The sequence below is a fragment of the Pteropus medius genome, unplaced genomic scaffold, assembly GCF_902729225.1.
Source record: "Pteropus medius unplaced genomic scaffold, Ma_sr-lr_union100, whole genome shotgun sequence".
NCBI classification, from domain to species: Eukaryota; Metazoa; Chordata; class Mammalia; order Chiroptera; family Pteropodidae; genus Pteropus; species Pteropus medius.
Window position 1 is genome coordinate 25,633,718 of NW_024351730.1, and position 14,362 is coordinate 25,648,079.

Below are 14,362 nucleotides of genomic sequence, written 5' to 3' on the forward strand. Positions count from 1 at the left end.
ACCAGCTGGTTTTATTTAAACTGGTAAGTGATATAATCTGACTAGATTTGTATTAGACAGACCGTACTGACAGCTGTGACGTAACAGACAGGATACAGATTTTTTTTTTTTTTTCAGTCAGAATAACCTGTGCGTAGGTCTCAGATCTGCCATTTTAAAACTAGAAGTGTTACATAAATTTGTCAAGTACTATTATTCAGTCGATCCTAATGGCACAGTTTGCCAGCAGGGGCAATATGTAGAGCTCATTAAGGTTAAAATTAATTTAAAGCCCTGCTGATCTTGGGCTGAGTTAAAAGAAAGTTTGTTAGTGACTCGGAAACCCATCGTGGGTGGTAGCGTAAGGCCTGGCGAATGTTTAAGACTTTACAAGGCTAGAAATGTGGCGGTGGAAGCTTGTGAGTTTCTTCAGTTTTTCTGTTTTCCTTGCTTTCTTGGGTACTCTCACAATCTAGTAAAATGATTGTTCTGAGTACACTTGCAGAATTAAAAAAAAAAAAAAGATTAAATAAGGCATCGCCAGTCCCTATTCCCCAGGAAAAACATTTCCCTGAAGATGTTTAAGCTGTCGTACCGGAAGCACGAAACACAGGGTCCTGGGCCCCACGGAGGATTGATGGGAACACCGCCCCGGGGCCCCGGCGTCCTGCGCCCTCCCCCACTGCATGGAAACATGATTTGGTTCCCGCCCCTTTCTTCTTGCTCCTTCTTATCCTTTCCCCCTCCGCCAGTTCCGGAAGGGAACCCTTTCAAAATCTCTTCCAAATTGACGCGTAGGACCAATATTGTTAACACAATCCGGAATAGTAAACATGGCGGCGGCCGTCAGATGCCTCGGTAGAGGTAAAGCAATGGGTCATCTGGGTTTGTGGCGAGAAAAGGCTTCTGGCGCGGAGTTCCCTGTTGCAGCAGAGTGCAAGCTGGACCTGCCTAGGCACGGGTCTGCATTGAGGGGGCTGGAAAACTCTCCACTTTCTGGGCTCTAGGTTCTCCAGAAGGTCACTACTACTGAAAAGCGACCATATCAGCAGTTTCACTCCTTTTTGGAGCCGTCCACCCTAGCGGGGAGTGGGAGTGAGAGGTACAATGACACCCCTCCAGCCACCGGTAGGGACGGAGGCAAGGACAGGGCTCGGTCTCCGATACTGGGGGTGTGGGCTGTGGGCGGGAAAAGGCGTTTGATACGTGAAGTGAATTCTGATAAGACCAACGTGGTATATTTGTGTGGCTCACAACTCTCAACTTCATCGTTTAGAAAATGCTTTGTTGGTGCTTTCGGAGTACCACAACGTTGCAGGCGATTCTAATTCTTAAACTTCCACAGAGGTGGTCTAATTTGGATCAACATTTGTCATTTGGCGATTGATTCTGTCCTACTTATTAGTAGCAGCTCTTTTCAGCACTTAACAAGGTCCAATTAAAGACTAGGTTGACATCCTTTTTTTGGTACAGTGCTTTAAAAAATTTTTGTTTTGTGTTTTTGAAGCACAGTGATATGTACTGTTATTTTAAAAAGGTAAATTTTAGGTGGGGGCAACATACAGCATCATCTCCATTTTACATATTTCAAATATCCATAGGTACATGAATCTGTTGTTAGGCCGTATATTGTTTTATTAGTCTTTCTATATTTGTGCCAATACCAAAGTGTCTTAATTACCATAGCTTTGTAAGTCTTGATCTCTGGTAAGGCAATTCCCTACATTTTGTTTTTATCCTTCAGAAGTGCCTTGGACAACTCTCTGAATGTATTGTCTATTAAAATGAATAAAATTTAAATTATTTAAAAGTGTATGGATACATATACATAGTCTGTAATAATAGAGCTAATGTATTCTGAGCCTGAATTATATTCAAAGTAAGTGAAGACAAAATTGTTCAATTAGATCTATTTACTTGACTTTAGTTTTAAGAATTGGAGCGTCCATTATTACACTTTTCAAAGAATGGTTAAGAATCAAAATATTGAATATTTTTGTTTTGGAAAACACTAAGAATGTAAAAATTATGAATGTAATGATTATTTAATATTAACATTTTACATGTTTTTTTCTTTCAAGTCTTGATACAGCATCAAAGGCATAATCTCTCCAGGATGGCTAACCAGTCACTTTATCCTTGCTCTGTATGTGTTCAGGTGCCCAACAGACATTTTGCTGCTGCTACAAAGTAAGTACTTTTTTTTTGGTTATTTCATTTGTAATTATTTAAAATTTTGATGAAAAAATATGCTTGGTTCTATAAATACAGGGACGTATAGTTGTAAAAATTTATCTCTGCTTCTTTGACCTAATAGCCCTGAATTAAATATATGACTTATTATAATAATACTTAACATTTGTTGAACACTAATATTCAATAATGAATTTAATTCCTACAGGAACCTTATGTGGAAGCTATTGTTATTATGCTCTCTTTTAGAGACAAAAAGCAAGGCGTGGATAGATTATATAACTTGCCCAAGGTCACCGAGCTAGTTACTGTTGGAGCTAGGATTTTGTGACTTAAGGAATATTTATATTGGTTTCTGCTCAGTTCCTGACACAGAATCCTAAAACTCTTGTAAATCTCCTGAATGATAGAGATGCTAGGAACATCTTTTGTTCTAATATTTGGTCTTTGACCCACTTCCTGATACAGAGCTCCAAAAACCTTTGTCATCTCTTGGTGATAGGAGCACCTTTTTACCAATGAAGCAACTCTTGGTGAGCTTTTGGATTGGGGCTGTTTACCAGAAAGACAAAGCCATGATTAGAAGTTTGGAACTTTTAGCTCCACTTTCCATCCTCCAGGGAGGGGAGAGGGGCTAGAGATTGAGTTCATTATTGGTCATGCCTACATGATGAAGCTTCCATAAAAATCCCTGAACTGTTGGGTTTGGAGAGCTTCTGAGTTGGTGAACACAATCCACGTGCCAAAACGGTGGTCCTCCCAAACCTATGGGGGACAGAAGCTCCTGTGTACCAGACACTTCTAGACCTCCCCCTGTATAGCTCCTCATCTGGCTATTCATCTGTATCCTTTATCATATCCTTTTTGTATAATAAACTGGTAAAGGTTTAAATAAGTGTTTTTCTGAGTTCTGTGAGCTGTTCTAGCAGATTATGAAGCCTTGGGATTGTGGGACTCCCTGATTTATAGCCCATTGTCCAGAAGTACTGGAGGCCTGGGCTTGTGATTGCCATCTGAAATGGGGGAAGTCTTGTGGGACTGAGCCCTTAACTTGTGATATCTGATATTAAATCCAGGTAGATAGTATCAGAATTGTATTGAATTGTAGGACGCCAGCTGATGTCAGAGAATTGGATGGTGTGGGGAAGAAAACCCCTGCACTTGATGTCCGAATTTTTGTGAGCAGAGGAAAATAGTTTTCTATCCCTGTTCTGTATCTTGCTTGCTTTTAACTTAACCACATATCTTGGAGGTTGTTTCAGATGGAATTGTCTTGTCATCTTTTTTCTTAAATTGAGATGTAGTTGACATACAACATTATATTAGTTTCAGGTATACAGCATAGTGTATGTATTGTGAAATGGCCACCACAATAAGGCTAGTTAACATCCATCACCATACAGAGTTACAGGTTTTTTCTTGTAATGAGAACTTTTAAGATTTACTCTCTTAGCAATTTTCAAATATAGAATACACTATTGTAACTGTAGTCACCATGCCGTTTATTACATCCTCATTACGTATTTATTTTATAACTGGAAGTTTATACCTATTGACCCATTTTGCCTACCCCTCACCCTCTGCCTTTGGCAACCACTAATCTCTGTATCTATGAACTTGTTTATTTTTTTACATTCCACATATTTGTGAGATCATGATACTTGTCTTTCTCTGACTTATTTCACTTAGTATAATGCCCTCAAGATCCATCTATCTTGCTCCGAATGGCAAATTTCTTTTTATATGGCTAAATAATATTTACTTGTGTATATACCACATTTTCTTTATCCATTTATCAAACAATTGATACTTAGACTGCTTCCATGTCTTGGCTATTGTAAATAATGCTGCAGTGAACATGGGTGTAATATTTTATTGTGTGAATTTACCATAATTTTTAACCATTTTGTTGATGCACATTTAGCTTTTCTATTTTTTGCTATTAGAAATGGTCCAGCATGAATAATTATGTACATAGATCTTGTCAAATATTATAAATATTTTTGTAGTAAAAATCCTGAGAAATAGAATTGTTGAGTCAAGAGATTTGAGTGTGCATTTATCATTTTGATAGGCAATACAAATTGCCTTCATAGAGATCTTGCCAATTTATGTCCTTACCAGCAAGTATTATTACATGCCTATTTTCATGTATACAGTATAGTCAAAATTTTTGATTTTTGCCAAATTTGATAGGTAATAAATGGTATGATTTGATTTCTATTTCTATTGTTATTGTTACTAAGGTTATATATCTTTTGCTATATTTAAGAGCTGTTTATGTTTTCTTTACTGTGAATTTTCTGCTCATGTCCTAGTCCTTTTTTGTTAATTAGTAGGAGCTCTTTATATATTATAAATTGGCACATTTCTGTGCAATAACTTTAATATGTTTTAACTCTTATAGTAGAGGAATGGATCAAGTGCTATGGGATTATAGATGAAACGCCAGTTTTACCTGGAGGAGAGTGGGGCAGGACGTATTTGAGCTGGGTCTTGAAAGATAGAATTTTGCAGGGGAATTGAGAGAAAGGTGTTTCAGTGGTATAGAGATGTGAAAGTAAATAATGTGGATGTAATACAGTCTGATATGACTTGTGTATAGGATGAAGAGGAAGGTGGTGGAAATGTAACTAGAAAGGAGTCTTCCTTTGAGTGTGAATAGTACCTGAATTTTTTGTTGTTGACAGAAGTTGTTGTTGGAGAAGTATTGGTTGTAATAGTTTATATCCCCACTTAGCAGAGGTGAGAGTGCCCAGTTTTCACATTCTTGACAACCTTCGATATTGTCAATCTTTTGTGCTCCTTCCGTGTGTTTCTAATTTATATCTTCTGCCTATTTTCTATTGGGCTGGTTTTTTTTCCTTTCTGCTTTGTTAAAGTATTTGTTTATTAAAGATATTAATTATTTTGAGACTTTTACCTTTAAATGTTTTCTTTTATCCTGTAGAAATTTTTCATTTTATATCTGCTCCATATTCTATTCTAGAGCAACTTTAAAATGATTTCACTCACCTGAAAAGCATAGCGTAAAAAATACTCATACTTTTAAAAAATATATGACAAATTATTAGCAATTTTTTTCATGTTGGACAATGAGAGTTATCGAGTAGCTTGATGAGGATCATAGTATTCATAATTCTAGTTGTGGTTTTAATTTTTTAATCTACTGACTTATAGTATATTAAAAAATGGTTTTTTCATGGCTAATTTTTTGTGCTTGCTTTTCGCTTTCTTGTCATTCTGAATGTCCCCACTTCTCCTCCATGTGTGTATATGTACTCATGGTTTGTCATTGGCAGCTCCTGATAAAAAAGGCCACCATGTCATCTCTGACTCTGGTTCTGTTTCTCTCTTGATAATGGATTCTTTTTCTTCAAGTGTCTCAATTTTTTTTGTTGACTGCCAGACATTTTGTGTAGAAAAGTAGAGACTGAAGTACTTAGTATTTAGGCCTGGAAATGTGCATGCTTCTTCTCTCAGAGCCTTGGGTCGAGCCAGTCAGTTGAGTTAGGTTTTGGTTTTGTTGTTGCTATGGTTACTATCAGCTTTAAGTTTCTGTATTGTCACCTTGTGCTTAGGGAGGGGGCTGGGTTGTTGGAAGGTTTTTCTCTGTGTTCCTAGTTCCTGATTAGTTTCAGGGACCATCATTTTCAGCTGCCGTGCCTGTGCACTGCACCTAAGAGTAGGGGTGTCTCTCTCCATACTCCCCTAGTAGCAGTAGACTATTGTTGCTTATCACTCATTGCTTGTTAGGCTGGTAATAGGTGTGAGAGGGATTCTCTGTTTCCTAAATCCAGCCTTTGTCTTAAGTAGGTTCAGTGTGACTGGACTTCAGGGATGGAATTTTCTCAGATTTTCTGTCCCAACTCCCCATGGTATGTATATATAGCAGATCTTGTTCAAGAATGTCTAGAATCTTTCCCAAATTTTTGTTTCCTGCCCTACCTCTAACTGTAGAAGTCTTAGTGGTATTTTTTCTTCTTTTTTTTCCCTATATACAATGGGTGTTTACCTGTGCTCTAGAGGGTTTCATCTTTACATGCCTTTCTGGCAGCATAGCTTATCTCCTCCATGCCTGTTCCCTTAGGGAGGCTTTCTTGTCTCATGACCTGCTCCAGTCTTTCCCAGGAATATCTGGTAGAGGCCTGTGGAAAGGGCCTATGAACTGAGTGTGAACTCCCCTTGTGTTTGCCTCCCCCAGGGGGTTTATGCTGTCACACTAGCCCTAAAATTTTAGTTGATTTTTTTTTTCTTATCTGCTTGCTTTCCTCTCATACTCTGCTACTAGCGAGACTGTCCTGGTGGTATGCATGTGGGGTGGGGGTGGGGAGTGTGGGTTGACTCTCCTTGACATTCAGGCTAGTTGGTTGCCTTGCTATTTCAGCTATGTGATGTGTTCAAGAAAAGTTGTGATTTTTATCTGACTCTTTCTCATTGTTAAAACTCTTTCCAGCTTTTGTTTTTTCAAATTTTAATTTATTTGTGTTGTTATTGACTGAGTTTTATTCTGTCCACTTTTATATTGTAAGTAGAAGCAGAACTTGTATTTAGTTTAATGAATAAACCGGCATCAGAAATATTAGTGAATTTATTCATGTGATTTACACTGAGAAATAAGAATTCCAGACATTTGCATTCTATTAATAGTTGCATGCCCTAGGCATTTTCTCTTTAGTTTAATTTGAAAGAGACTGTATTCCCTCGACCCCCATTCTTCAGTGTAAAAGATTCTTTAGCATTCAAAGGACTTGGATCTCTGGAGTCACAAATCTTCAGAGTTCTTAAAGTGAGCTGTGTTATAGCACTGATTTTTTTCTTACACTGTTTTAAGAAACAGTATAAGACCATGGAATTATTTGGAAATAACCATGGAATATTTTTCCTTTCATGCTTTCAGGCAGGGTAAAAGTTATTACCTGAGTACAGTCTCTTATTACTGACTTAATCTGTGTGGTTTAGTTGCCAAGGTAACTGCACCTAAATTCTGTTCTCTTAGATTTAGACTGCCAGGTGTTTCTCTGTCACCTTCCCAAAAACCTTTCTAGTATAATTTAGTTTATGCTCTGAGAATCATAGTATTTAAGCTCTCCTGATAGGGCCCTAAGTAATTGCACGAACAGCAAAGTTCTTCTGGATGTGATTCTTATGAATAAAGATAGACATTTTTTGGAGGGCCATGGAAAACAGGCGGTGGGTCTATGAAATTTATTATTATTGATAAATTTTGTTCAATTGCAATTTTTTTTATTTGAAAGAAAGTGTTTTCCTTAGAGTCCTATTTGATCTATGTTATAATTATGTTACTTTTTTTTTGAAACTAAAATAGTGTTCCATTTTTAACTTAAAAATATTTTCACTGAATCACCTCAGATATTTTGTGAAACAGAGTCCAAAGTATAAATGAGTAAATTATTGTATACCGAACTCAGTCTCTATATGTATCAGACTTTTATTGGGTTTTGAAAATTTTTATTAAGTTAATAATCATTTTTCAGCTTCTGAGACTTTCATATTAACTGCAAATTAAATGGACAGGTCCAGCTATGATTAAAAATTTAGTGGTGAAATCAGCATTTATGTAAAGTAAATCTGTAGGTTACAGCTTAGACACATTCATTTTGTTTATTTTAGTTGGAGAGTTTATTACTAAAACAGGCTCTCTGGATTTCTTCTATTGGCCTCACTTCTCTTTTACTAAATATAAAGTAAAAATGTGATTTCTTCAGTTTGGAAGATTTCAAGATTTTACGGAATACTTCCTACATAGCTGTTGAGGCTTATTGTATACATCCAATTGGGCACCTGCTTAGATTTATTGTCATCAGCCCAGAAGGACACCTGTGTCCTGTTAAAAATAAGCATGGGCATTATCTGCTATTCTTTTGAATTGCTCATTAGTTGGGAGGATACTCTTAGTAGTTGTGGTATTGAGGATACATTGAGTGCTAAAAGTGAGAATAAAGTTATATTTTGGATTAGTTTTTGAGGTCCTTTTTTAAAAAAATATTTTTCTGTCATCCATTTCTTTCATGTAAATTTTATAAGCCTACATATTAGTTTTCTGTTGCTGCCATAAACAATTACCACAAACTTTGTGGCTTAAAACAACACAAGTTTATTATCTTATAGTTTTGTTGATCAGAAGTCTGACATGGATTTCACTGGGCTAAAATCAAGATGTCAGAAGGGCTTCATTTTGTTCTAGAGGCTCCAGGGAGAATCTGTTTTCTTGCCTCAGCTTTGAGAGGCCACCTACATTCCTTGGTTTGTAGCCCCCACTTCTTCCCCATTCCTCCATCTTCAAAGCCAAGAGCAGCAAATTAAGTTCTTTTTATGTTAGAGTTTCTGCTGTCTTTTTCAATCTCTGTCAGATGCAGTTGGGAAAGGGGAAGGTTTCTCTGCTTTCAAGGATTTTTGTTTCATTAGATTGGGCCCACCTGAGTATTTCAGGATACTCTCCCCATCTTGAGGTCTCTTTAACCTTAATCACATCTGCAAAGTCTTTTTCGAGATGTAGATAGGACATCTTTGGGAAGCATTATTCTGCCTACCATAGAACCCCTACATCTTTATAGAATATTATTTTGCTAGTTTAAAACTTTTATGGTTAAAGATGGTAGATGTGATTTGAATAAATGCCGAGAAAATCTATCACCTCTAATTCTGTCTTCTTAGCTTCAAACTCAACTGCAATCACTTGTTGAACATATTTTCTTCGATATTTTACAAGTAGCTTGTTAGCTTTTGCTATATAACAAACCATCCACAATTATTTATCATCACCCACACATCTTCGGGTCGACTGATCTAAGATAGGTTTGGATGGGTGTCTCTGATGACCTTGGCTGGGCATGCTTCCAATCTGATTAGGCAGGTCAGGTGAGAATTGTCTGATATAGCCCGGGGCTCTGTGGGGGCAGCTCTGTTTCACATTTCTCATCCTTCCATCTTTGGGCTAGCTCAGGCATGTTCTTATGAAAATGGCAGAAATACAAATGTACAAGTGGAAACAGATGAAGCTTCTTATGGCCTAAGCTTAGAGCAGAGAAACTCACTTTTGCTTTATTCTATTGGCCAAACTAGTCGCGTGGCCAAATCAGGGTGTTGGGAAGTATACTTCACTTCTTTAAATGGAAGGCACTGCAAAGTCATTTAGCAAAGGGATTTGAATGGAGAAGGGGGTGTAAAAATATAATATAAATGGAGCTACTTTAAAATGGAGTTGGAGCTGCCATCCCAGAGGAACTGCCTTGCAGGTCTTACTCCTCAAACCTTTGGAATGTTAAAGCTGAGCAAAATAACCTTTGGTGGGCCGAAAGCAACCTTGTATCCCAAACAACTTTGCAAAGTTAACAAGAAAGCAGACGGTGACTGAAAATTAACATTCTTTAGCACTAGCTTCACTATATTAGCTTATCTGAACCTGCAGAAATGCCTTCCTTCCTATGCAGAGCAGGGCAAATTTCCCTGAGTTGGGGGAAGCTCAAGCTCTACATTGAGAGAGAGGATTCTTGGCTGAGCGCAAGAAAGAATTCAAATGCATGCCAGAGTTAGAGACAAAAGGAAAATGTATTAGAGACGGGGGTAACACTCCTCAATAGACAGTGGTCTCCTCTCAGAGGTAGAGAGTAAGAGAGCCTGAGACTCAGAGGGACAGAGAGAGACAGACAGTGAGAAGAACAGAGAAAAAAACACCGAGAGGGACCCCAAGTGTTCGAGGAATTGAGTTTATATATCATTTTAGTTTCTGTTAATTACAATTTAAAGACTTTGTTTACCCATTTTCCTTTGATATGGTCATACAGTGAGAAAGGATGAGTATATAGCAAGAAAAGGTAAGAATATGTAGCATGAAAGGCCAGCTGGCAGTTCCCAGCCTTTGATCCATAGGTTCCCCATGGTTTTAGCCAGAGGAATGAATGATTTTATTTTGTGTAGGGCATGACTTAAAGACTCTGTTTTCCTGTTTTCTCTCCCAGTGTGGGTAAATGGTAGCAATCTCAGCGGAAATCTTCCTTTGTTCTGCAGGTTTCCTCATGTTCTGGCCACAGGGCTGATCAGCATATTGCAGTCTCTGAATATAGCTTGATTTAACACTTTAGTTCTTTTGCCTCCTCCCTAGTTACTTCTATTGATATTGTTGATGATTTAATTGATGTAATTGTTCCCCTTCCCTTTCTCATGAATACCCTTTGCTTTTACCTCCTAATTGGAACACTATTTGGGTTTCTTCATGGGTCAGTATTTCCAGGATACCTGTTTGGATCCCAAATAAATGCTTGTTGCTTCTCACATTGGTCTTTTATTTTTAGGTTAACAGAGGATAAAGAATTGGGGCCAATGATGCAATTAACCCCACACTCAAACTCTGTATTGCCCCAAACCGAACTCATCTCTGGCTATATCTCTCTTTCGCTTTCTTTATTTCTGGTCCTAGTTAATGTTACTACTTTATGCTGAGTGGCCCAAGCCAGAAACGTAAGAAGTATTCTAGAGTCTTCTCTGTCCCTTTTACCTATATTTAATATTTACCTTGTAAACATCTTTCTAAGCTCTCATTTTCTCCAGCCTATTGCAATCACTGTTCTGGTTCAGGCTTTCATATCTCTTTGAGAAGAAAGAGAGAGAATAGACTCTTAATTGTCTCTAATCTAGTTTCCTTCAAATCCATCCCTTATATTGCAGCTTGAAATACAGATGTCACTCCTGTTCATTGGCTTCTCATTGTCTCTAGAGGATGCCCTCTGTGATCTGGATTCATCAGCCTCATCTGCTGTTTCCTGTCTATTGCTTTACTCTTTAGTTTAAGAGTCAGCAAAATATGGCCAGTGGTTCATGAGCTAAAAATGATTTTTACATCCTTAAATGACTGAGAAAAAAATAAAGAACAGTGTTTTGTAACACATGAAAATTGTAAAATTTAAACCAGTGTTCATAAATAAAGTTTTATTGGAACACAGCTACACTCATTTTTTTAATATTGTCTATGGCTGCTTTTACATTACAGCAGCAGAGTTGAGTCATTGAGATAAGAGATCATAAAATATTTGCCATCTGATCCTTTACAGAAAAAGTTTGCCAACCCCTGCTCTAGTCAGTTAGAACTTATAATATGCTCCCTTTGTGTGCCATTCTATTTCATGCTTCAGTACTTTTATTACGTTGTTTCTTTGCCTGGCTGATGCTGTTTTTTTTTTTTTTTTTAAAATAATAGCCTATTGAGATGTAATTTACATATATAATTCACCCATTTAAAGTATACAGTTCAGTGGTTTTTAGTATATTCACAGAATTGTGCAAATATCACCAACAGTCAGTTTTGAACATTTTTATTACCTACCCCCAAAAAACCCATGCCCATTGGCAGTCACTCCTCATTTCTCTAATCTCCTCCCCCTAGTCCTAGATAACCACTAAATCTACTTTCATCTTTGTTGATTTTCCCATTCTTGATATTTTGTATACATGGAATCATACAATATGTGGTGTTTTATGACTTTTTTTAACTTAGCTTAATGTTTTTAAGGTTTATACATACTGTAGCAGTTATCAGCCCTTCATTCCTTTTCATTGCTGATTAATATGCCATTTTTTGGATAGACCATATTTTATGTATCCATTCATCAGTTGATGGACATCCGGGTTCTTTTTACTTTTTGACTATGACCAGTAATGCTATTATGAACATTCATGTACAAGTTTTTGTGTAGTCATGTGTTTTCGTTTTTCTTGGGTAATATACCTGGACTAATTCTTCTTTATTATTTAAGAATTGCCTTTGAGTAATCTCTTCCAATACCTCTTCTTAGCCTCCGATGCTGGGTCAAATGTTCATTCTCTACCTCCCCAATAACACTCTTACAGTACTTAACAAATTATATTGAAATGACCTGTTTGCATGTCCGTTCCTGTCCTCCTCTTAAATTTCTGGAAAGCAGAACTTTGCATCAACTGCAAATAGTATAAAAGTTCACTTAATATTTGTTGAACTAGAAAAACTATAAAGCATTCCATGCTTTTGAATTAAAATAAACTATCTTTTGTTATTTTTTCTGTCTTCTGTACATTGGCTTTTCAAAAGTCTTTTGGATTATATATTGAGATAACTGATCTTGAATTTATTTTTTTTTCAAGGCCTGCAAAGAAAACAAAAAAAGGTGCCAAAGAAAAAGCATTGGATGACAAAAAAGATGAGATAGAAAAAATAAAGTCATATCCCTTTATGGAAGGTGAACCTGAGGATGATGTTTACTTAAAACGCCTATATCCAAGGCAGATATATGAGGTGAAGAAAGCTATTCACTTACTTAAGAAATTTCAAATTCTGGACTTTACAAATCCAAAGCAAGGTGTTTATCTTGATTTGACATTGGATATAGCACTGGGAAAGAAGGTATGTAGACTTGATTAAAATAAATTTATTTGTGAACACTGGCTGTTTGAATTGCTATTTGTTAATTTTTTTAAATTCTTGCCTCCTATTTGGAAAATCTGGTGCTCTTTCTGGACTTTAGCATGAAAATGTTTGTTTTTTAAATTTTCCAAATATAAAATATAATGCTAAGCATACTCTGCATAGTTGATGAACATGTATCTCCTATTCACCAGAAAATCACTGTTATACATTTTCTTTCTTTTTTTTTTTAAATAATTATAAATTTTTTCAATTACAGTTGGCATACACTATTATATTAGTGTCCAATGTGGTGATTTATACAACATTTATATAAATTTTGAAGTGATTACCCTGGTAAATCTAGTACCCATATGACACCATACATAGTTATTAAAATATCATTGACTATATTCCTTATGCTTACTTTACATCCTCATGACTATTTTGTAATAGCCAATTTCTACTTATTAATGCCTTCTCTTTTTTCATTCACACCCAACCCCCATCCCATCTGGCATAAAAATGTTTTCTGTATCTATGAATTTATTTGTTTTATTTGTTTATTTTCTTTATATTCCACATGTAAGTGAAATCATATGGCATTTGTCTTTCTTTGACTTATCCATTCAGCATAATACCATCTAGGTCCATCTATGTTGTTGCAGATAGCAAGATTTCATTCTTTTTTTTTGTGACTGAGTCATATTCCTTTGTGAATATATACCATCTGTTCTTTATCTATTCATCCATTGCTGGACAGCCAGGTTGCCCCCATATCTTGGCTATTGTAAATAATGCTGCAATGAACATATGGATTCACATGTCTTTGCAAAGTAGTACTTTGGGTTTGTTCTGATAAATACCCAGAAGTGGGAATACTGGGTTCTTCTTTGTCTCTTGTTATAACCTTTGTTTTAAAGTCTATTATGTCTGGTATAAGTATTGCAACCCCAGCTTTTTTGTTGTTGTTTATTTCCATTTTCATGAAATACCTTTTTCTGTCCCTTTACTTTCAGTCTATGCATGTCTTTTGATTTGAAGTGAGTCTATTGTAGGCAGCATATATAAGGGTCTTGTTTTCTTATTCATTCTCCACCCTATCTTTTGATTGAAGCATTTAATCCATTTACATTTAAAGTAATTGATGTTAGATATGTAGTTATTGCCATTTTATTATTTATATTTTTGATCTGTTTTCTTCTTTTGAAATAAGTCTCTATAACTTTTCCTGTAATACTGGTTGGTGGCGATGAACTCCTTTTGCTTTTTCTTGTCTGAGAAGCTCTTTATCTCTTCTTCGATTCTAAATAATGGCCTTGCTGTGTAGAGTAGTCTTGGTCGTAGGCTATTGCTTTTCATCACTTTGAATATTTCCTGCCAGTCCCTCTGGTCTGCAAGGTTTCTGTTGAGAAATCAGCTGATAGTCTTATGGGAGCTCCCTTGGAGGTAACTAATTGCTTTTCTCATGCTGCTTTTAAGATTTCTCTTTGTCTTTAACCTTTGACATTTTAATGATGATGTGTCTTGGTGCTGCGCTCTTTGGTTCATCTTATTTGGGACTCCCTGTGCTTCCTGGGCTTGTATGTCTATTTCCATTGCCAAATTAGGGAAGTTTTGAGTCATTATTTCTTCAAACAGGTTTTCAATTCCTTTCTTAGTAAGTGGGCTTATGTAGTAGTTTCTTTGGGGCCCATTGGCGCAGTCTTTCCTGGTCACCTGGGCTGTGTTCCTCAGGTGCATCTCTTGTATGGGTTGTGTGTGCCCTCTTGTTGTAGTTGAACTTTGGTTGCT

At 36.5% G+C, this 14,362-nt stretch overlaps 1 protein-coding gene across 1 annotated transcript in view; it reads left to right on the plus strand.

Annotated features, from left to right (window-relative positions):
- The first annotated feature begins 682 nt into the window (after positions 1-682).
- Positions 683-14,362, plus strand: part of MRPL1 (mitochondrial ribosomal protein L1) — a 57,089-nt gene continuing 43,409 nt past the window's right edge. Inside the window, exons 1-3 of the mRNA XM_039845529.1 lie at positions 683-843; positions 2,061-2,169; positions 12,310-12,568. Of these exons, the coding sequence (XP_039701463.1) occupies positions 813-843; positions 2,061-2,169; positions 12,310-12,568 (399 nt within the window). The 5' untranslated portion in view covers positions 683-812. The remainder of the gene's footprint in view (positions 844-2,060; positions 2,170-12,309; positions 12,569-14,362) is intronic.